The 23,919-nt window shown below is 46.1% G+C and overlaps 2 protein-coding genes across 2 annotated transcripts in view; both read left to right on the top strand.

Moving 5' to 3' along the window:
- Window positions 1-654: 654 nt before the first annotated feature.
- Window positions 655-9,038, top strand: CSUI_001733 (leucyl phenylalanyl-trna protein transferase). The gene is made up of 6 exons (XM_068061938.1): window positions 655-2,179; window positions 3,269-3,679; window positions 4,537-4,742; window positions 5,685-5,744; window positions 6,918-7,872; window positions 8,295-9,038. Exons 1-6 carry the CDS (start codon window positions 1,873-1,875, stop codon window positions 8,954-8,956), a joined length of 2,601 nt encoding a protein of 866 aa, XP_067926086.1. The 5' UTR covers window positions 655-1,872; the 3' UTR covers window positions 8,957-9,038.
- Window positions 9,039-12,272: 3,234 nt separating this feature from the next.
- The window catches only part of CSUI_001732 (aaa family protein), a 21,704-nt gene continuing 10,057 nt past the window's right edge, over window positions 12,273-23,919 (top strand). The window contains exons 1-11 of the mRNA XM_068061937.1: window positions 12,273-14,146; window positions 15,606-15,729; window positions 16,520-16,611; window positions 17,455-17,645; window positions 18,765-18,954; window positions 19,907-20,005; window positions 20,494-20,613; window positions 21,219-21,349; window positions 22,043-22,295; window positions 22,635-22,823; window positions 23,659-23,838. Of these exons, the coding sequence (XP_067926085.1) occupies window positions 13,580-14,146; window positions 15,606-15,729; window positions 16,520-16,611; window positions 17,455-17,645; window positions 18,765-18,954; window positions 19,907-20,005; window positions 20,494-20,613; window positions 21,219-21,349; window positions 22,043-22,295; window positions 22,635-22,823; window positions 23,659-23,838 (2,136 nt within the window). The 5' untranslated portion in view covers window positions 12,273-13,579. The remainder of the gene's footprint in view (window positions 14,147-15,605; window positions 15,730-16,519; window positions 16,612-17,454; window positions 17,646-18,764; window positions 18,955-19,906; window positions 20,006-20,493; window positions 20,614-21,218; window positions 21,350-22,042; window positions 22,296-22,634; window positions 22,824-23,658; window positions 23,839-23,919) is intronic.

The raw sequence follows: 23,919 nt of genomic DNA, 5'->3' as shown, positions 1-23,919 counted from the left end.
GCCGAAAAATGCCTGGCGATTGTGATATCCTACCAAAGAATAAAATCTTTCACCTGCCCAACTGCCTAGGGACACTTGATGTTCACGTGTGACAGCGGCAGCTTTAGCATTCTTGACTACTGGAGCAAGACCCATCGAGATTGCTAGGAAGACTATCTTCGAGTAGATAGCAGTCCCCGACGTCAGTCCGTCATTCAAAGTACGCAAACCATCGACAGGGGGGGGCGGCAAAGCAAGAGGTCCTTCTGAACTAGCTGATTCGCCTTTCTGTTCGTCAAACAACCCTCGCGGCGGTCACACAGCGCACTCTTTTGCTTGCCGGCGTTCAGGGGCAATGTACGGTTAATGAGGAATCGAGAATAATGAGTACTGCCTGTTTCCACACGGCGTCGATTCTGATGCAATTCATTCTTCAGTCGATTACCTCGGCAGGTTGAGAGAGTCTGTATAATGGCTGCTCAACTCCCCCTTCAGAAAAACTTCTCCGCTCCTGGGAGTCCCTCCTTTTCATTGGATCTTCTTACCAGTGTCCAAGTTGGATATCTCCCCGGTTCTCTTAGCTTAATTTTTCATCCTCACTGTACTAGTGTAACCGAGCCGCCTTCTCGCCGTCCCCCCTCTGTCTTTCCCTTCTGCTGCGAGACCGCGGTTCAAATAGAAGGGACGCATGCGATGAAGGCTGGTAAGCTTCTTCCGTGCTTGTCTCTTCGATCCCTACCTTCGTTTGTCTCTGGAGCCGGAGTTTTCTCTCGTGCATTTCTCGCTCCCTTTCACCTACACCTTTCTAAGGTGTACGCTTTCTGTTCTTTTCGACAGTTTGTTGTTCTCTGCCGCCGGTCTTCGTCGTTTTTATAACTCGACACATTAGTTTTCTCCTTCTCCATCGTCGTCGGTGTGTACCAATCTATTGTATTGCCCTAAAATGCCTCGCTGTTTGAGTAAGCGTCCCTTCCTTGTATGATTCGGTCATGACAACAGGCGAGTTAAGAGACTTTTTAAGGTGTCGCAAGAGGGAATGATGCTTTATGGACAGAGAAGACGAGTCGGAAAAAAAGGAAAGGTCTCTAGCGAGCTACCCGTTGAATCTGCTCTCTTCGCTGTACCGCTCCAGACCAGATTCACCCTTTTCGTCTTCGCACTCCGAAATCCTTTCAAATGATTGGAATTCTCCAATGAAGACACCCCTTTCTTCTCTCTTCTTTAGTAAAAGTCTCCGGTAGAAGAACTTTGGCGGAGAAGGCACGGATGCTTCTCTCATTCTTCAGAAAAGCAGAGTAGGAGAACCAAAAGATCCTCTGCTGGAAGGAGTCAACACGTTGACAACGGAGACAGAAGGCGGCGACATTTTCACTTCTGTTTACGGGGCGAAGAAGATCGACAGTTGTTTTTCTTTCTGGTGTATCCTGACCTATCTATCGACTTGTCTATGACTTCCAGGCCTCGGAACAATGACTCAAAGATGTCTCTCTCTCTCTCTCTGTCTGTCTGATACTGCATGTATAGATATGTAGATATGCTTTTCTAATACAATAAGATTACGCCCTTCTCTGTTTCATGCCCCTTAAGAATGTCTTCTTTCAGATCACGTCCGACACCTCAAAAGAGACAGTGCAATCTTATCTCTCCATAATAACTCTTCATCTCCCTGCTCCTCGGTCTGTCTGTCTCCCTTTTCCCTCCCAGATTTCTTGTCTTTGAAGAGCTCCCTGGCTTTCCTTCTCTTTATGTGCACCTTCCTCCTTTTTCTTTCCGCTACTCACACGTCATGGCAGGGATGTATCTCCAGTGGTAGCTCCCTTCTCTTGATTGACCTTCTCTTAGCATCGAGAGAGTCATGAGCGCTTCGCTTCTCTTCTTCCTTTTCCTATCAGGATGGGAGACAGCGCAAGAGATATAGGTGTGACCTCCTCGTTGTCTTCTCCCTTCTCTGACCACAGGGAAGAGGGACCGAAGAAAGAAGAGGAAGAAGAGATAAAGTCTCTTCTTTTTCACAACACGAGGCGTGATACCGACATCAATATCGATCGTCTTCTTATCGACGCTTCTCTTCATTCTATCGACATTCATGATATGCCTGAGGTATTGGCTCGTAATCCAGGGTTACAATTGTTTCCTTATGTCGATGTCAGGGATGATCTGGACGCATTAGCATCAAGTCTAGCTAGACTTGACTTCCCTTGTAAGATCTTTCTTTCTTCTCTTTCCTTCTTATGAAAGAAACACAGTCATTCTCTCTGGGGGCTCACCTAGGTGACATATTCTTCCCTTTTCTTCTTACCCCAAAGGAGGAGTCTATCTCCAACTTCTATACTGTATATTGTCCATATATTTATCTAATATACATATGTATACAGATGTACATATATTCGTGCATGCATAAACATTTAGATGTAACAACAGGAGGTGTTCCACAGTGGATGCGTCTGCTTTGCTTACCTCAGTGAGTCCGGGTGTATGGACACCTCGGTCTGCATGTCTCCATGTTTGAATGAAAAAGTACAGCATCACATTCCTATGGTGTGCCTCAGTCTCTCTCCCAGGTGTATGCGCATACATATGTACGTATCTCTGTATATGTCTGCACACAGATGTATATATAAGGAGAGAAAGACATGGACCGGATCTATCTACCTTTTATCTGCCGTGTGCCTGCACGTTTTTCCTGTTCGGGTGTACATACATCACAACAACAGCCAATCCGCGTCAAGAGTTGAGGCGAAGAGATTCCTGAGACACCGTTCCATGTGTACGTACATCTTCATTTGCCTTCTCCTGTCTTCTCCTTACTCATCAAGAGAAGAAAGAGTTCGAGCCAGTGACCATTCACGGCTCCTAGCAATGATACCTCGCTTAGCTAGCTACTCTCACTAGCTACTCAGGTGTACATACACATGCATCCGTCCTCACGCAACGGTGTATGCTGAGTTACAACCTCTCTCCTCTCCTCATGAGAGGAATGAAGAATGTCATTCTAACAGTCGTCAGCTTCTCTCTCTTAACAATCTCTGCCGTTTCTGCAGCTCTCGGGATGACAAAGGAAAAGGAAAATTAAAGTGAATCCTTTCTCTTTATATCGCTTCCTCTCTTTGGTTCTGCCTGTCTCTTTAAACTCTTGTTGGTGGTGTATGCATGCGGAGAGGAAGAAAGAAAGATAAGACTGTCTCAAACTTCCTGTGTGGGGTGATGATGAAGTGCCATTTGAAGAGAGAATTCACTCTGTCTTTCTTTTTCTTTCTTTCTCTCTCTCTTTTCTTTTTGTCTATGATAGCTGACTTTACATGGACAGCCGCTATATCTCCTTCTTTCTACGCGCGTCTACTTCACGCAGGCTTCCTTCCTATAGCTCAGAGAATAACTCTTCACATGAGAACATTGTTGAAGAGACAAGAGGAAAGAGAAAGAGAGACATCAAAGAGGAACCATACAAGCCTTAACACAAGTGAAGAGCTTTCTTCTTCTTCTGATCATACTCGTGAGTCGAGTGTCCCTCTGACGAGCCCTAGAGATGATAGTAGGAGAGCTTCAGGAGATAGAGTTAAAAGTAGAAGAAAAGACGATGAAGAAGAAGAAGAAAGACAGGATTCATCTTCACGGGGAGAGGGGCATGAAGGAGAGGAAGAATCTATAGAAGAAGAAGAAAGCGATGGTATGACTGAAGAAGAAGACGATGAAGACGAGGGTAGGAGAAGAAGAGGAGAAGGGAGAAGAAAAGCAAGGGGGCAACGTCCTATGTTGGGAAGGAAGGTGCAAAAGAAAAGGATAGATAGATAAATGTCGAGGTCTAGGTTAAGTGTGCACCTCGAGTGGGACCATAGCAGACGTGAAATCTGTAGATACACACATTCATACATTCCTAGATGACGCAGTTCGCTTTTTACACCATACCTAGACATGCGTACATACAGTTTCATGCCTAGGTACACATACATAGACTACCTACACACTCAGACGTACATCTGTAGACATTAGAGGACAACAGAGAGTATAAGTCCCACATATGTATGGCAGCATGACTCCCCCTTTACTTCGATATCTACATGCGGTCTCCTCTATCAGTTTCCTATCTATCCCCACGTCCTCGGTGGTTGGCGGGACATCGTTCTATAAGTTTCCTTCAAGTAAATATATCTATATATAGATATGTATGTGTATAGAAGGACTCCGGGTTCGACTCTCTCGACTGACAGAAGAGGCGAGAGACACCACGAGGAGAGAAGCAAGAAGAGAGAGAGAAGAGAAAGCCTTTAATCGTACTCAGGTCTTTCCGTTTCCTCTCTCTCTATATCCATATATGCCTATATACATGCCTGTCTACATACGTCTCCCACGCGTATATGTACACACGTACATGTGTTTATGTATCTATCCTCTATACTTCTCATGTCTGTATATATGTATGATGGAAATGCATGCGTCTACGCGTCCAGAAGAAGGGCAAGATTGTTATGTGTTCGATTTCCCCTCCTCCACCAGGATGCCTCCTTTCTTCTCCGTGAGTAGTTGTGTACTTTCTTTCTTTCTGTCTTTTTCTCGTAGATCCTTCTTCAATACGTCGGGAAACAAAGCAAAGAAGAAGAAGAGGAGGCAGATCATTTTCGTATGAGACTGGATTTCTTCTGTTACCAAAATTACACCAGGAACGATGCTGTATAGACTTAGACCAGACAACTCCGCATATAAGCCGAAATACAAGGAAACGGTCAAAGCGCTTCTTCTTTTCTATTGATCGGCATTTTGATGGAGTAAGTCTGTGTGAAAGCTCTCTCTTCCTCATGCATAGTAGATAGGACAAGGGATGGCAGGTATCTCACTGGGCTCAAATATAAACAGACTACACTGTGTAAACCTAGAGTATACATAGTGTAGTCTGTCTAGCTTTATACATATATATGTATATATACATCATGTGGAGGCACATGTAACTTGGACGTTTTATGTTGTATTGACCTGTCGTCTCTCTTCTCCATCTGTTTCGACCTAGAGAACAAGCAAGGCGGCGATGGGTCCTGAAGTAAAGAACTGCGTGAATTGAAAGAAGAGAAGAGAAGTCTATATGTCTGTTGGTACTAGTGGGGTAGAGGAATGTTTTGATAGATCTTGATGAAAGATAAGTCTGTATACGGCTTAACCGATAGAAGTGTCTCTCCGTACAAATGAAAGAAGACAAGACGTCTTCAAGATAGATGCAGTGCCCCTCCCGCTTTGCACTCTTCTCATGGCTAACTCTCGTCACACCTTCATGAGGAGACATAGAGAGATAGATATACATAGGTAGATTCTACAGCTGACACCACCCTGAGACAGCGTGTATTTCATATCTGTCTATAGACATTTATAGATATGTATATGTATGTTCGAGTCCCCCCCAATAAGAGCCAGGTTCTCGTCTTTCTGTAGGTGAGTGAACGATGGCTAGTAGACAATCCTCTCGATTGTATTGCTTATCACTACAGAATGCTTTCAAACTTCCTTTAATAGATGACTCCTTTGTTCTCTCTGCTGATCTTTATCTAAAGTCACGTGAAAAAAGAGTCTAGGTTTAGATCTCCCTTCTGTCCCCCTTAACAGTCGGGTGTATCTACAAAGAGAGAGTCAAATAGAAGACTTCTCCGGGTGCTGACTTTTCCTTTGAGCGAAGTATTTCTGTCGCGGCTTTGGGCCTTTTCCGTTTCTCCTTTCAACAGGTCCTTCAAGGATGTATACGACAACATGGAGAAGGATGGCTATGGAAGCCTGTACGCCAGGTAGGCAGGCTATGTCTTCTACTTAGTTACAGTAGGTACTATACATGCATAGGGATATATATGATGATGCCACCTGCCTCTCACGGGTCACTTCTTGGAGTGGGGTATCTATTCGTATATAAAGAGATATGTAGATATACATCTTTACGAGGTGTATGGGGATGTATGTATATATATATATATACGTAGATACAACAGATAGATACCAATCCGTATAGACGCGCTCTGGAGAGGAGGGAGGTCGAGCTCTCCGTGATCTCCTTGTCACTGTCGGATTCAAGAATAAGAGAACAGACGTATATGATGGCTATTCTCAGATAGATCTCTAGTATACATTCTACGGTTCAGTGATAAGCTCAGATTACGGGCAGATAGCTCCTGCGTGGCATCCTTTCTTCAAACATTTCATTAGAGAAACCCTTCTCTCTTAGCTGTCTATCTACCTATGCATTTGGCTGTCTTGCGCTTAGTCTTTTTTCCATAGAATGCGAAACAGTAGAGATGCATGGACATGTTCCGGGTGGGGAGAAAGACAAGGGGGATGAGGGAGGACAGGGGGCCTTTGACAGAAGCCACTGTTTTCTCCAGTGTATGTACACCCGGACCGTAGCACTATGGGCTCTCTTTGTTCCTCTCTATTCTCAGATGTTGAACAGTGTAGTCATCTTTTCTTGTCCTTCCTTCTTGTCCTTTTGCATGGTATTTTGGTCGCCTTAGTGTGGACAGCGTCTTTCATTCTTTTCTCTTTTCGTCAGAGTGCACGTAGACAATCGTATGAATTTCACAACGATGTGAGCAGCTGACGCTAACTCTTGAAGGAAAATCCTCAGTAGGGATAGATAATAGACAGATAGAGGGTGGCCGGATATATCTATTTATCTATCGCTAGATTCACGTCGACAGATACAGCAGGTATGAGAATTGAGATGTAAACAAGACGCCCTATCGGCGTACGTATACATAGGTGTGTACTTGCATCCTTCTCGGTTCTTTCATATGCCTCACCGATCCTATATAGACATACGTTGACCTGGTATGACTAGTCGCGATGATAGTATGTGCTTGTAGAAGACGTGCTGACTAGTATTCTCCCATCAGCCTTCATTTTAGAAGAGAATCTGTCATGTTGGTCTCTTCTTGTCTCTCTCACTGGTCTCTTTCCTGTAATCTAAGGTTCTCAGAATACTTCACTCCCGACGTCTCCTAACGTCGCATCTGTCATCTCACATAGACTCCACTCAAGACCCTTTCTTCGGCACAGATCCTCTCATAAACACAACAGAAAAAGGAGAGACCCACGTTTCTGAGTTGTCTTTGATCAGCCACGACAAAGTTGAACAAGAAGGACAAGGAAAAGGAAGATGCCGAGGACAGCTTTCTTTCTCTTCATCTCAGACGACGAGAGGAAGAAGAAGAATAGAAGATGACGTCCATGTACACTCCATTGAAGTGTGGAGCAGAGATGAAGATACACCACAGGATTCTCTTGAAGGCGAATGTGTGACAGAGGGGACAGGCCTTTTGAAAGACGAGGAAAGCCGGCAATCTAGCTATTGTCTTGGAGTCCCAAGAAATGAAGTGACCGGGGGACATAGTCCTTCCCTTCTTCGCAACGCTCATGTTCTTTCTTCAGGGGGGCTTTCGATAGGAACTGCATCCGCTGATCGTCATAATGATAGTTCAAGGAATGCTATTGACAGTGGTAATCCTCATTCGACAGAAACAACTCCTCCTACCACTACCACTACTACTCCTACTTCTTCTCCATCACCTTTATGCACTCGTTCTTCTCAGTCTGCGTCTCTTCCCACTTGTCCGTCATCTAACAGGTCTCTTGGGAAGAACCACAATAGCACATCTTTTGCAGAGAGGAGGGATCATAAGGAATCTTCTTCATCTTCTACTTCGATGTCTTGTCAACAATCTTTATCTACACCACGACCACCTTGTCGCTGTTGCTCATCGTCATGTGCATGCTTCTCGACTTCAAGAGGCCCCTGGAAGTTATGCGCGGGTGAAATAGGAGTGCGGATAGGAGGTGTCTATACATCCTTAACAGGCTTTAGCGAAGTCAATGAAGCAGGAAACATCCAGATGGCGTGTCTAGGGATTCTACTCAAACGTACAGGTATGTCAAGTCTGGGGAAGAAATCCAAAATGAAGGGTCAAGTCAGAGCGCGGGTTTCTCTACGTGAGTGGCGTCACCAGGAGAGTTCCCTCGAGGAGACAGACACGCACACCGAAACAGTTAAGTTAAGAACTATCCTTTCATTGCCGCTTCATCTCCTCTATTTATCTTTTCCTACGTCGATATCTACCTATGTATACGCTCACATTTATAGAGACCGAGCATACAATGGGATCTGCTTGTAGATGTGTGCGTATCTACTCGAGATGCATCGGGCTCGGAAGAAGATTGCATGTATATAGCTCTATCAGACTTAGATTGGGTTCTCACTGGCAGCACAGCGGACACTAGGGTGTGTATGTCTTCTCAGTCTATGTGCTGACTTTGTGTGAGGTTTTCTCTCTTCTTTTTTTCTTCTCTAGGCGTTCACCTATGGGATCTTGGCATGGAAATGGATTATAAAATGCGCATAGGGGCAGAGATGACTCCGCGAACTTCGTTTCTTAGAGCCTTCAGAAAAGCTCGGAGTCAGCCTCCCCAGGCATGTCTCAACATGGCTACGGTCGTACGTCTTCTCGATGAGCCAGTAGATAACCCGGTCACAGAGGTGGAGAACAGAAAAGACTCGAAAATTGTCAAGAATGGTCGGAAACAGGGCCTGCATGCAAAAAAGATGAAACGTTTGCAGAAGCCAGAAGAGGAGGGAAATCAAGCCCAAGAAAAGGAAGGTGAACCTATCACCTCGAACTACACAAGAGTATCAGGCGAAGACAGCCCAGCGAAAGACACATCTGTCGGCCCGTCTATTGTCTCGGGGAAAGGATGTTTGAAAGCGAATTCATCGACGTCATGTTCTTCTTCGACCTCATCTGTATATCCGAAACCTGTCCCTAGATTTGTATCTGTATGCGAAAGAGCTGATCATAAGCACATAGGGTGTAAGAGCCGAACGGGCCGAAAGAGTGACAGAAGTTTCCCTAAGCGACAATTTCATGTGGTTAACTGTGATAGTCTCATAAATCTTCATCGGCAAAGTCAAGATATGACAAGCAGGAGAGAAGGGAAGGGCAAAGGAAATCGATGAGCTTGAAAGGGTTGGTTCTTTCCGGGTCAAGCCAGGAGCACTTTACCGAGTTTGTGTGACCCGTGTCATTTTTTGAAGGGAGTCATATCTTTGTAATTTTTGAAGTATCTTGCGGGGAAATTGAGTGATGAACAACAGAAAAAAGAGTCTCTGACCAAAGAAATCAACTTTTTCTTCTGAAACGAAGTCACGAGTGCTACTTGAAAGCAGCAAGCAAGGAAAAATGTGGTGTCGGGAAGTTCCTGGAGGAAACTTCTCCAGACAGAATCCGCCTATCTACCTTCATGTGGTAGGAAAGCCACGGGTACACTAGCTTGCTTCTCTATAGGAATGATTCGGTTTTTGTACCTCAAGACGACTGACATGTGAAAACGGGCTATTCCTGGATCTTCTTTCCTTCGTAGGACTCCCCCAGTTAGTTGTCTTGACCAGGCTTAACATCCGCAAAGAAGACTTTCGTTCTGTACGGTTCATGGAAAATTGCTCCAGCAGGGACATCGATGTTGCGTACCGCACCCGTTACTGATAGCAGCTGATGAACGGAGACGCATGACTCACCAGGGACAGTCGAAAATACACGACCGGTTGTGCTTACCGGTGGCCCTGAAAGCTACCTGAGGCCCTCTTTCAGATAGTAGAGGTAGTACTTAGAGCTCCGGCAGTAGTGGGTGTCCGTGTCTTCAGGAGTGTTTTACGAAGGTTTATACGCGTGGACTACACAGCCGACTCATGGGTCAGCTCGCTAGTTTCCGGTGCATTTGCAGACCCCTCGCGAGACGATGGGAGAAATCCTGGATGCTGATGCATGGGAGCGTGGCAAGTATATCTGCTTGTCACTATTGAAATGCTAGCTGGTTTCTCTCGTTGTTAAACTGTTTCGGAGTTGGTATTGATCAAACTGAGAAAGCTACACTCACAACGGCTCGGGACACTTTCCCAACCACCTGCAAGGACGATTCCTCCCTGCAGTTTTCTTCTGAGAAAGCTTTGTCAAAACAAGTGTCGCAACGCGAAGAGAGAACCAAGCATATCTCATGGATCAATATGGTCGCTATTCTTTGCGCTGACATTACCAAGCATACCTCAAGGATCAGTATGGTGTCTCCGCCCGGTGAGCTACGGTCGTCTGAAAGGTTTCACACTTTTTCTTTTCAGCAGATTCGTGTCTACGGGGCCGGCCACTTCTATCTAAACAAAGCATAAACTGACGTACTTGCATACACATGAGGACAGCAACACAAAGGGAGCTCACTAGGACAGGTCAGGAATTCGTGAAGCCGTTGGTGGGGTCTCGACTGCTGAGCAGCTCTAGCTGGTTGGAGTTCGTGTAGGGCTGACTCATCTGCGGTTGTAGGCTATCGGCACAACAGACGCCATCAATCCACGACGAGCTGTAAACGCCTCTGTGGCGGAGGGAGGACACCCTTGGCTGGTGTCGTTCGCAGGAATCTTTTGACCTGATTATTCTTCTGATCACACTAGAGACAGGAGACAGCCTTGCGAAAACTACGGAAGAGAGGCCTGCAACGGAGGTACGAGTCGCTTATTGAGTGAGTTGGCCTGAGTAACGGAGCGTTTTTTCCGATAAAAGAACAGCAGCGAGGTCGGGACGGACACTTCTACTATCTCCAGTTCAGAGCTGCTAAGAGCGCCTGTTTGAAGCCGTTTTGTTGGCGTGGCGCCATGCCCTGCGCATCCGCCCGTGCTTCTCTGAATCCATCGGTTCTGCAGTAACCCTATACAAGAAGTATGCAGGGCCCTCACCGCAGACAGCTTTCGCTATCTGCGGTGATGGCCCTGCAAGAAACACAAAGATCGCCGTCTTTTTACAAATACCAGATTCGCGTCCCTATCTTTTCCTGCTGGTCGCAGCCAAACTCATGACCGTAACCATGCTATACCGGGTCTCTGCAAATTTAACGTCGTTTGAGATTGGTTCGATCTCAGAACGCCTTGGCATCAACGTGTCCGCCCCCCGGGATGGGGGTTAGGACCTTGGCTTAGTGGGTCCGAAACCTGTCGGTAGCCTAAGGAGCCCTTCTCAACAGAAGCATCCTGACAGGGAGCAAGATGACAGGTTGTCTTGTGTCTGAGATCACTCCAGGGGCTGTTGCAGCCAGATTTTCGCTACGGACTACTGAAACAAGACTCTGGTTTTTTTTTTTTAAACGACCAACAGCACTGCTCCTTGTACTACGGCTGTTAGCGCCCTGCCGATCGAGGGCCTACTACTCTTCGTCGTCTTCTGCTTGGACTTCTGACTGCTTACAAGGAGAGGGAGTTAAGGAGCCTGCAGAGGAGGCTACTGCAGAACGCTCTGGATCACTTCGCAGGAGACGAGCGCTGCAGGCGTGAGGAGGTGGTCACGAGGTGAAACGGGGTCTACTTCAGCTGTAGACCTGGAGTTTTCCCGGACGGAGAAGTAAACTCGGAAAGGCGTGGGCTACCTAAAAACCGGACCTCCTGTAGTTCTTGTTTGACATGAACTCTCGGAAGCTATCGAGCGGAAGCTCTTGTCAAGTGTGTACAGCGGTGACTGCAATGTTGCTTGAGTGTTCTGGACAAAGAACAGCAGTAGCACATGCAGCTTGCAGCCCCTAATGGCGTACCAGTCTCCTCGGCAGCAAGAAATCCATACTGTAGCTTGACTTTTTGTTGACGGGCATTCCATCTCTTTCCAGGAACGACACGACGTGCCCAGGGAAGCCGTTTTTACGACGAGAGTGCAGTGCCATCACGACTTCGGAGCCACAGCTTCCGTACTGACTGCTCCACCTACTTCCGCAGCTGTGGCTACGAATGTTCGCTCCGCTAGGCTGAGATTTCAAGAATCACATGTTCTTCTATTCCACCGCTTACTCGCGTCCAACTCCTAGGGTCTCAGCAGCACAGCTCTGCTAGGCTTGCCAACCGTCGGCCATCAAATACCATTCGCTGTACCTCTATGCAAGTCAGCCACAAGTACATTGTCGACAAACAAGGACTCTAAAAGACTTATAACAACGTCAGCAACAGTCACCCTTTCCACTGGCTTAAAATACCGAACGCCGATGGACAGCATTACGAAAAGCATAGTCAACCCATGTACAATGTACCAGAACGAGATGCCGATCTGGAGCCCTAGGTGGGTGGCTGTCCCCTCGGCTAAGGAAGGCCCGGGTGGCTGGGGGACGGGACCGGTGGTTGGTGGGTGCGCCTGGGGCCCAACCGCAGCGGGGACAGGCTCGAGTGCATTTGCAGGCCCAGGTGGAAGAGACTGACTGACTCCGTGCCGTCTTGTATTGGCTTGGGCATTTTTCACTCAAAGCCTGAATGACTGAGGGGGTTGTTGTTGTCATGATCATGGGTGGGTGGTAAAAAGAAATTCCTTGTGGCTTGAGCAGTCATCACCGGGGCGGTTGTCATCCCCGTCTCTCTTATCTGCTAGTGTGTCGCTCCACCATGGTCGGTTGACGCGGGAGCTGTTGGTTATCTTCTCTGCTTGTGCTGTTACGAGAAAAAGGGCGCGGGGTGCTTGCTCGTTGTCCGTATCTGGTTAACATAAAGGCATATCTATTTGAGCGATCTTCATCTTATTGGTGGGTCTATCGTCTGCGTTTTCATTGCAGTCGGGTACGTCAATCCACTGATAAAACACATCACTTCAGCCCCAGGTGACGGCCGCGCGAGGGCCCTCTTTCCAAGCAGGGCGGCAGTAGCAGCAGCAGCAGTAGCAGCCTCTCTCTCTCGCTGCATGTGTAGGTAGTAGTAGTAGTCGGGCACTCCAACTGGTCAGTCAGTCGTGCGTTGGCGTACCACTACCATCCGGCGGCATTTCCTTCAATTTTATACACTCCCAGGTTTTTCTGATGACGACCACGCATTTCATCATAAGTTGCTTCATACTCGCTAAAGCCCATCCTTCCCCGTGAATAGGGGCATTTTCAATGGTGTGAGGAACTCTTCATTCATCGTCAGAGGAACAGTATTTTTCGTTGTCGCAGCCGAAAGCCGTCTTCTCATACCTCGCCGGTACAGACGGAGCGGCTGGTTGAGCGTTCAACTGTCGCCTCCTCTCTCCTTTGAAGCAGCAAAGCCTTCCGGGAAAGACTTGGATTTTTTATGATTGGTCGCCCTTCTTCATAAATCGTCCTGGTCTTTTTCAGAAGAAGGAAGATCCCGTGAGGGGGGGGGGGCACGCGACCACGACAGGGCCGCCGCCACCGCCGCTGCCGATCCGGTCTATCTCTTCGTTTTTATTTGATACAGGAGGAAAGAAAAGGAGAGAGACTTTTCACTTCCCTTTAAAAAGGCATCTGTTTTCATTTCAGTCTCTCCCCCGTGCGGTCATCGTCAAGATACACACATTTCATGATGAATGAGGCTTAGATTCCTCTTTTCCTTCGGGCTCTTATTACAGCGGGGTGGTCGTCGTCGTCGTTCGTAGCAGCGCCGGGAGAAAGGCGAGTAGGAATAGTAGTACCGAGCTTCTTTTCTTCTCAACAAAGAAAGAAGACCACAGCTTGAGGTTCATTTGAAGAACATTTTATAGGTGTTTCATAGATGTCTCTTCTCCAGAGAGTTCACCTGGGTCGTCCGAGTCATTTGAATCCCTTCTGATCCCACCACGAAAGAAAATCCAAGATGCACACCTCCTCATCCTTCTCTTCTTTTTCTTCTTCATTCCTCGTCGGCTCTACTAAGCGGAGGGACAAAAAAGAACCTTTCTTCGTTCCGGGTATGCCTGTCATGAACGGGCGGATGGATCGTTGTCAACAGGGCACGGACACACCTTCAATGAAGGCTAGAGGGGCGGCCGCTACTGCTACTCCTCCGAAGATAGAAGTAGCGAAGTCTTCTTCTCTTCGCTCCTTACAGCCCGCCCATCATCGAAGGAAATCCTTTTCTCTGTTTTCTACCTTCGTCATTCTCTTCATCTTAACGACTCTCTGTTCTTTCTCGGTGGCTAGTGACAATGAACCTCCATCGGGACCTCCGTCGCGACCTCCGTCTTCTGGAAAGGGGGGTCGCGGCGAAGACGACGACAAGGGACCATCTTCGCCAGATGCCAAAGATAATTCGGAGAGAAAGAAGGGCAAAATGGGGGCAGGAGAACAAGGTGAACAAGGAAACGGAGGAACCAACGACGGAGAAAAAAAGCTCGTTGCTCCTCCCCCTCTTGGGAGACTTAAGCCTACGGCCACTAGAGAGGTATGGAAACCAAACAATTCGAGAGAGAGATGTAAAGATGATGATCTATACACATCTAGAGATTCAGGGAGAAGGGAGCTAAGGCTGACACACACATTTAGAAGAGAACTGTACGGATGGAGAGATCACATCTCCACCTTGCTAGGTCTTAACTTTCTCTTATACACCCTCACCATCATACCAAAGAGTCGCAGTCACTTCCGTCTGTCTCTCAAGGCAGCACAGTCAGAATCACCATGATCCTAAGTCCTCTCCTTTCTAGCCCGACTACTGCAACAACTACGACGGTACATCTCTCCTTACTGGTCGATGAGGGTGTTCATCTTCATCGCACAGGATAAAGTCGTTCCATCCAGGAGGGAGGGAGAATGTACACCCCTGTATAGAACCGTCTCCTCTGTCTGCACATAGAGGTTCAATCATTCATTTGAAGGCAGATTGAGAGCTAGGTACCTCCTACTTTCATTCTTCGAAGGGCTGATAGAACACGGAGACAGTCAAGCTGTCATGACACTTGAATAGGTGCAAGAAAGAGCTCCATTATCGCCAGCAGAGTCAGGGAAGAACGCTAGGAATGGTTCGAGAAAAAAGGAAAGAAAAGGAGGAGAAGACTTTCAAACATTCTCTATTCTAGAGAAGAAGGACAGCCGACGGGTTGTTTATCGCTTTCTTTGTGTTTCACGATGATCCTGTTAGACAGATGCCAGCAGGCTATGCATCGACGATAAGAGAGAGAAAGACTCTTTTCCATAGTCGTTTTAGCATAAAGAACTCTCCTGAGAAGAGAACCTTCACTTATGCTTGGCCTAAGCACATTTGCTTACAATGATAATGCTGGTCTTTATATGCACACATCTCTACATATGTATATATACGTACATGTTGTCCCAGACGTACATTGGACTCGCTATAGGTCTAGATGCTCCAACCCATTAGGTTCAAGCAGGAAAGGAGGTAGATGAATAGCTAGCTAGCTACTAGACGCACAATGGAAAGGCGTATAGATGACATACAGGAGAGGGAGGGTCGAATAGACACGCCTTCTCTTCTTCCTTCCCGTCTTGATAATACCAGGAGGAGCTCGCGGAGAGCTGCTTTTCACTCCGTACGTAAAGAAAAAAAAGCCTGAAGATACTAGCAGAGTCTCTCCACCAGAACAAGCTACGGATGCCTTTCTTCTCGTTGTTGACCCTTCGAAGACTTCCATCCCCTAACTGACCTATCTGAAATCTCTCTATGTCAGTATGTATATATCTGGACGCCCTACCTCTCTATCGAGTCAACACAATAGCCGATGTGCAAGCTACCATCACATCTTTCTAGTAGATACGTGTTGGCATATATGTGTATAGGTGATAGGAGTTGGCTCGTGTGTCGTCAGATGTACGCTCGCGTTCATAGATCTCTTTGTATCGTGAGAATATCTTATGGTCTGGCTTTTTCTGCTGCTCTGTTGCAGAACTTCACGGATCTAGCAAGCGATGTCTTAGACTGTACAGAACAGCTTGCTTGGATGCTCCAGCATGCGGAAATCTCAACTGTACATCTTATTGCATGTCTCCTTGATATGCCAGGAGACCCAAGTCAGTTGAGAAGTCTCTCGACGTACCTCCTCCTCCTCTTAAGGTGTTTATCTTCTCTGTTTCAACTTCACAGGGAGCTCATTCATTCTTCCTTCTCTCTCGCTCGTATTCTATCTATCTATCTTTAATCTATCTATCTATCTCCATGATGTAGTAGGCGTGATCCACTTGTGTTCGCAAACAGGTTTTCTTTCTCATGGCGACGCAAAGGGGGTGTACATACACTTCATGCCGATGCTTTAAACAAGGCTAGTAAGCGCCGGTATCTTGCATTTTTTTCTAGACGTGAGGCATATTTCTAGATTGTTGCTCACTTTCAGTTCCCCTGGTCTCTTCCTTTCTTCTCCGCTGGTCTTTGATTTGAAAAGACTTCACAATAGAGGGAAAGTGGAGAACCTACGGTGAATGCGATGACAAGTGATGTGAAAAGAAAGGCAGTCTTGTTTTGATCTTAGAAATCTCGCAGTGACGACAGTAGAAAAGATTTACAGAGTTCCTTTGTTACTTGGTTTTATCTCTGGCACAAAGTGATCATAAGTGAGCCGCTGTCCGGATCGATGTGGTGTACGTACACCATGTGCTGGGTGGATACACGGTGTCTAACAGCAGCAGTGTCTATGATAATGCGTTAAAGACAGTTTGAGGACTGCATCTGTTTTCTTCTCCTTCCGCACAACATGGAGAATTTATCTTCTGCTCTATCTAGTCTAACTTTCTTCTCTCTTGTTTCTGTAGAAGACTCACCACACATCCGTGTGTCTCATCTGTTCTCCTCCTTTCCTCTTTTTAGCTATTCCAAAGGCCATAGACGAGGCAGGTGGCAATGCAGCGGAGTTTCGCAAGGAAATGCACAATGTGCTCATACGTATTCCGCCTAGTATGGTAAGATTTCTTCTTCTATTGTCTCTTTCTTTCTTCCTTCTCTCTTCATTTCTCCTTTCTCTGCTCTTCCCTTCTTGTTCTGTTTTCTCTTGCTTCCTAAACGGAAGAGAATGGGAGAAAGATAGCGAGCTTGACTAGGTAAAAGCGGATGATGGCGACGAAATAGATCTCTATGAGTCAGTTGCAGAGGAGATTCTCGAGTTGTCGGTACACTGCCTCGCTCTATATCTATCACTCCGCTAGCCATGATATTCTCCAGCTTTCCATACACTGTCTCACTCTATGTCTCTCAGTCACCTATTGTAGATATCGTCCTGTTAGTCTCTATACCTACGCTGCTATGTAGTGCGGCTGACAGCTCTCTTCCTTTTCTCACGGCGAGAGTGGCGAAGAAATGAGGGGGCTGTTTTTTCATAGTCCAGATTTGCGCATGCATTCTCCCGTGACGATGGAGCGTCCTACGCTTGTATATCTTTCCCAGTGTGTCGTGTCTTTCTTCATAGCACCCGCAGTCTTGCATGCAGCCCCTTAAATAGCCCTCGTAGTCTTCGTGCAAGAGTGAACACGAAAGAACCCCTCATTCACTCTTAGTGAGTTCGCGTCCCTCTCATGTCTGTGTAAAAGTCCTTATCCAGCAATTCACAAAGAGTTTTATCTCTCCTTACAGTCCTTTCCTCCTCTCTCTCTCTCTCAAGAGATCTATATACATAGATGCATGTATATGCGTACATCTCGAGAGAGAGATAGATATGGTTTGGATGGATGAAAAGACAGAGGGTGGGTGGGGGGCATCTATGAGCTGAAGCTGTTTTGCCTATCAGCTTTTTCTTTCTTTTTGTTTAGACACCTCTGAGCTACGGTGAAGCTCATCCGATGCCCGGACTGAGACGTACCGTGGTGGAGGCCTTCCATGACTCACAGAAGCAGAGCTTAAGCCTTGTAGGAATCAACAATCTTGTTAACGCCCTGGCGGCTACTGACCGCTTCAGGACAAGGCTCGCGGGCACTGGAGCTGATACCGACCGCTTCGCTGCGTAAGGAAGCAATCGAGACGAAGAGAAAGAAAGAGATAGCCCGTCATCTGTCCTATAGAGATCTTCTCTCTCTACAACGTTTTATCTCTTTTCTCTATCTCTCTTATGCCTAGTGACAGGAGAGAAGGAGAGAGAGAATGGGTCTTGTTTAAGATACAGGAATCCACGTGGTATCTGATTTGCATGCGTTGAGACAAGAAAGATGGAAACCTATAGTTAATAGACTTGTAAAGGGGAGGTTACTTATGTAGCCACCGATTCTAAGGACAGATATCTTCTCTGGTTTGCGGATGTACGAGCGCGATATGGCTAGCTATCTCACAGGTGTCTCGATGATGTATCTGCGTAAGGAAGAGTCGATACATGTCGACCATCTAGATATGCCAAAGGCTTGTGACCGTGATACTACCTTCCATATGTGACAAATGAATGGAAATCGATTATGAGGACGTGTGCGGAGTTGTTTTATGATCTTGAATATGTCGCTGGCTACTTTCTTTTCTCTTCCTCGAGAATAGCAGCTTGACAAGAGTAGCAAGCAAGGTGTAGAAATATTAGCGCTTTGTACCTCGTCATTCACTCCCCTTCCTCTCCTCAGCTTCACCTACCCTCCCCTTGCATGCGAGACTTCTTTGGAGAAGAGCTGCCTTTGTATTAGGAAAGTTTGGCTAGCCAAGAAATCGATAGAGATTAAGGTCACCCAGAAATAGACATAGATCAGAGTGAGAGAAGGCTTCTGCCGAGTCTTCTTCTCTTCGGCACCACATTCTCCACCACTCCGGGGAGACCATCCTTACCTGAGAATTCCTCTTCTCTTATGTACGATCCGCATCATTGCCTAGAAAAGGATCATCCCTATGGCGCCGAGTGTCTATCTACTCTCTATGTAGAAAGCTGAGCTCGGGATAGATATCTTCTGACCTAGTCTGTCTTCCGTTATGATTATTCTGATCGTCTATGCATGTCAATCATCCTCGATCAAATAAGAAATGAGATTCTTAGAGTCGCCTAGACAGTTGGCCCTTGTGGAGAAAAGGAGACACACACCACCTTGTCTACTTTCACTAGGGGTGTTGTGTCTATCTATGTCTCTCCTGTATGATATCTCTACGATGACAGGCTCGTTAACGAAGCGTATATGTCGCAGAACCGGCCAGGGGGTGTACTTACACCTGACGGAGGGGGTCGACCAGGCAGTGGTAATACAGAGTGGATGAAGGCTTTTGGTGTCAATCTAACAGAGCAAGCAAGAAGCGGACGTTTCTCTACTATTACAGGGAGAGACGAGGAGATCGAGCAAATCACATCGGTAAGTCTATCACTTCATTCTTCTTCATTCCTATTATGGTCATCTGTAGACACACTGTAGACATTCTTTCATTCCCGGTGTATTTCTCCCACCTTTCCGACTTACAGATATGAACGTCTGTTATTCCTGGTTGCATTCTATACTCGCACATACAGAGAAGATACTCGCTCATCAACGTGTATCTATTTATCTCTCGCTAGATATACACTAACATACATGCGTGTATGGAGAGAGAGATAGAAAGATGTAGATGAACATAATGTTTAGAGGAGAGACAGAGAGAGGAGGAAATGGACCACCAGTCTGCTCCTCTTAGGAGTACGATAGTCGACGCGCATCTGTTAATCAAGACAAGATATGAGAGGAGAAAGGAGATTTCTTCTCTCTAGTCTTCTTGATTTGAGATGCCGTGCTTAAGGGGAGCTGGGGGTGAAGACAGAGACAGGAGCAGAACTACTCATACATCATACATACAGTTCATTCGACCACGAAGAGCCTCTCTTGTCAATAGGCCAGGTGCGAAGATGCCGGAACGCTTGTAGATCTAGAGTTGTATTCTTACTATCGAGTTGAAAAAGCTCCCGAAGACAATCCCCAAATGCCTCCTACAGATACCTACACCCCCGTCAGCCCCTGTATGTCTTATCAGCTCTTCTTGAAAGACTTCATGGAGTTCTATCATACGGCTATGCATGAAAAGTGAGCACTGCAGTGTCCCTTCTTACTTGCCCTGCATCTCTATCGAAAAGAATCCTGCTCACTCTCTCTCTGTACAAGTAGATATGTATAGAGAGACAAGATACTTGAATATGAACCTATGGGTAGAAGTATCTATCTTTGTCCAATCTATTTCTATCTATGCAAGTATACATGTAGGTGCATAGATATAGTATCAGTAGGCATCGAACCTGCGTATATTTTGGTGGGAGGCTGGCTATTGCCCTATGTGCAGGTACTGAGTCGCATGAACAAGGCGAACTGTCTACTTCTTGGCGAGCCAGGTGTTGGTAAAACAGCAGTGGTCGAGGCTCTCGCTCAGAGAGTTGTAGACGTAAGTCAACCACAAGAAGAGAAGAGAAGGGGAGAAAAGAGAGAAAGAGCTCAAACAGGGGGGAACGCGCTGACATGTATATGCATGATCCATGAGATAGCTGAGACAAGCTAACAACAACAGACAGAACAAAGACATGTGGTGCAAGATCAGCATTAGTAGTATTCTATCTTTATCTTTCTTTCTCCGCGTTATTTCTTATGATGGAATTGAGGTTTTCTTCAGACTCGAAGGGTTCCATAGATCTTGCTTCTTCTCGCATCTGTCTTGGGTCTCTCTACATGTCGTTTCCACAAGCCGCCTCAGAGAACAACAACATCCACTGGTATCTCCAGTAAAAGCTTCCTAATCGTTGAGTTCTACTATATCCATCTATCTATCTTGGATCTATCTATCTATCTAACGAAATGTCGTCTTTCTTCTATCTATATTTGCTTTTCTTTCACTGCTGTCCTTTTTCTTTCTGTTGTGTGTATGGCTACATGCAGGGAAACGTGACAGATCCCCTGTTAGGAGTGACCATCTTTTCTTTAGACGTCGCGTCTCTTCTCTCAGGCTCTTCCATGCGTGGAGAGTTCGAGCGCCGTATGAAGACCATCATTGAGCATGTAGGTGATCTAGCAGACCAATAAGGAAAGATAAAAGAAAGAAAGATGAGTTGAATGACCCACTTGGCGTTTCACCTCTTAACTCCATGGTTGACACATCATCCTTCATAGGTATAGGTACCTCCTGTCTCATATAATTAGAGAGAGAGAGCTCTCATATGTCTTTCTATATAAGTCTGATCTTCTATGATGTTCTCAGAAGAGACGCATTGGTTCATTCTTCCACAGTTTGAGGTGTGTGTGGGCTCATCTAGTCTGACACGATGGTCGATATGCAGAGAAAGAAGACTTCCTCTCCTGTTCCTTCTCTTCGTCTTTCTCCACATTGGCCAGTCCAAGCGGATGACTCCTTGGGCTACAGCTTGCTCGACAAGGTGCCCTATACGGTGCACGTAAAGTATCTGTAAAGAGAGTAGGGCCAGGGTGTGAGTTCGATGACTGTCTAGTATAGTTACAGTCGATCTTAAAAGCGTAAAGCCGCCAAGGAACTCTTGTATATATATCAGTCAACTTTCTACACACGTGCCTGCATGCATTTTATTCTTACTTTATGTCTTTTCTCTTCATTCTTTCTTTCTTTGTTTCTTCTGTCGTTCCTTTTTCAGCTCTTGTCATCTCAGCGATCGATCGTGTTGTTTATCGATGAGATTCATACCCTCATGGGGGCAGGCAAAGCAGATGGGCCTATGGACGCAGCCAACCTCCTCAAACCAGCCCTCGCTAGGGGTGATCTAAGGTGACATTTCATCTATCTCCAATCTATCTATTTATCCTTTATCTCTCTATCGTTAATCTACCTCTCTATTGTTAATGTATCTATCTATCTATCGTTACTCTATCTTTATCTGTCTGTCTCTTCTCTCTTAGCTTTTGCTTGTGATCTATTTCTTCCTTTCTCTCGCCCCAGTGCCTCGTGGTTCGCACTCATTACAACGGTCAGATGACAGAGAGAGATAGAGAGATGGATGGACATTGACGATGAAGAGGATGGTGTAGAGTAAGAGTAGGAGATGTTCTTACACTTGCAGTAAGTTGTATGTAGAATTCCTTTCTGCACAGCAAGATGATTGACTCGAGGCCTTCCTTAAGAGAGAAGAAGATTCTTAGGATAGGTCACAGAGAGAGAGAGAATAGGGAGATCTACGTGTATTCCGAGTACGCTGTTCTCCTCTATCTTTGGATCCTCCTCTACCTATGTCCTAGATACTTCAAAGTCGTGGAAGTTGACGCCTCGATAAAGACACGTCTTCAATCGTATATCTTGTGAGAAAGAATGAATGAAGAAAAAGTACCTTCTAGCCAAGAAGCTAAGAAGGTCTTTCTTTCTTATCTCTCCATCTCTCTTTCTCTCCCCTTCTTCTTGTCTTTCATATCTCCGTCTTCATGTTTCCTCTTTCTTCCTTTTCTCTCTTGCTCTTTTTGTCCCTAGAGTGATAGGAGCGACAACTCGCATGGAGTATCGAAAGTACATCGAGAAAGACCAAGCCTTTGCTAGGCGCTTTATAGTCGTAGAGATGAAGGAACCGACTGTTGATAGAACGATCACGATGCTCCGAGGCTTACGATCTAAGCTCGAGGGTCACCATCGAATTAGCATTAGCGATGAGGCCCTCGTCGCCGCGGCCACCTTATCTCATCGATATATCAAGAGTCGACAGCTACCTGATAAGGCTATCGATCTGGTAAGCGGACAACAGAAGAGAGAAAGAGAGTGGATGTGGAGTGAGAAGAATGTATGTAGATGCAAAATGCTGAAAAGAAACCCAAGTCTCCGTAAGGGGGGAGAATGTATATGAAGGCGGGAGAGAGGGGAAAGAGAGAGAGAGAGAAAGAAAGGATGACTACTTCAAAAGTCGTGTCTAGACAACATTATCGTGTCTCGTGCGCTTCTTGGCAGACAGGTTTCTTGTGCTTCTCATACTCCTGGTTCGTGTCTTCTTCCTCATTCTTCGAAAGTCCTCCCTTTCATCTGGATATCTGTCTATCTCAATTTTCTTTTTTTTCTTTGTCCAACCCCACAGATAGATGATGCATGCGCAATCAAAGAGGTCAAGAGACTGAAGAAACGTCATCTTCTCGACGTACCAACAGAAGACGGGTCTGAAGTAACAGGGGAGAGCGGAAACAAGACGGGAAAGAATGAAGATGATAAGAAAGACACGACTTCTGTACACCGAGTAGCCTCGGAAACTCAGCTCAGAAGAAAGAAGGTAGGCTTGTGCTCTTTTTCGTATCTTATAGCAGAGAAAAGAGAGAGGTAGTTGAAAGTATGTTATATGACGACAGATAAGAGAAAAGAGTGAGTCTGCGATGAAAGAGAAAGGGGGGGTTGGGGCTGGGAAGTCTCTCTCACTCTTGAAGACGCTTTCTCTGGTGGAGCTGCAGAGCGAACGTGCGGTTTAAAGAAGATAGAAGAAGTAGAAGAATGCGAAGAAGTCGCGTAGTATGGAATCTCGACCGAGGAGACGGAGTGACAGAAAACGTCCATACATTGTCTGATGTGGCCTCGCCTTATCAGGACGTATCTAGAGACATACATCTCCTGGATAGAAACACAAATACATGTCTCGTGAAAGGGAGGATGACTGGATCAGTTAGTAGAGAGATAGGGGAAGGGGCGACTAGGGTGTTTGAGAGAAGACATGGAGATCGATTGATAGATAGACAGATACATTAGCAGAAGGATCTATGCAACTATAGGCCATCGATCTACCTGTCAATCCATCGATGAATCTGCCCGCCTATCGATCGATTCATAGGTAGATTGCTGGCCTATAGTCAGATAGACCTTTGATCTAGAGTGCGTTCTGCAGCTATTTTTCACGCTCGGGCCGCTAGTGTAAGGAGTTTCACCTCTCACCCCTCGGGTGTATCTACACTTCAACATAGATAAATCTTCTCTACATGACAGTCCCCGTCTCACAGGAGTCTTCATCCCCACTAAGCAAAGAACGATAAATCCAACAGATGGCGTTTCTTGCTCTCTCATCTTTTTCTTTCTTTCTCTGTCTCTTTCTTCTTTCTTTCTGCCTGCGATCGGGCTAGAGCGACGAGCTTGGAGTTCTTAACACGGAATTAGAGAAGAAAGCGAGCTCGGATGAAACAAATGTCCTTACCGTAAATGACGTTGCCGATGTCATTAGTCTAAGGACGGGCATTCCTGTCTCCAAGCTCACCGAATCCGAGAAACAGACTCTCCTCAGGCTCCCTGCTGCCCTTCATGACGTACGTAGACAACCTACTCCTTTCCAACACTGATATATCTATCGATCCGTCTTTAATGTATCTACCTGTCTTCAGTCTATC

The sequence above is a fragment of the Cystoisospora suis genome (assembly GCF_002600585.1).
Source record: "Cystoisospora suis strain Wien I chromosome Unknown contig_692, whole genome shotgun sequence".
NCBI classification, from domain to species: domain Eukaryota; phylum Apicomplexa; class Conoidasida; order Eucoccidiorida; family Sarcocystidae; genus Cystoisospora; species Cystoisospora suis.
The sequence above is the reverse complement of the archived record's forward strand: the minus strand, read 5'-3'. Positions and strand labels throughout refer to the sequence as shown.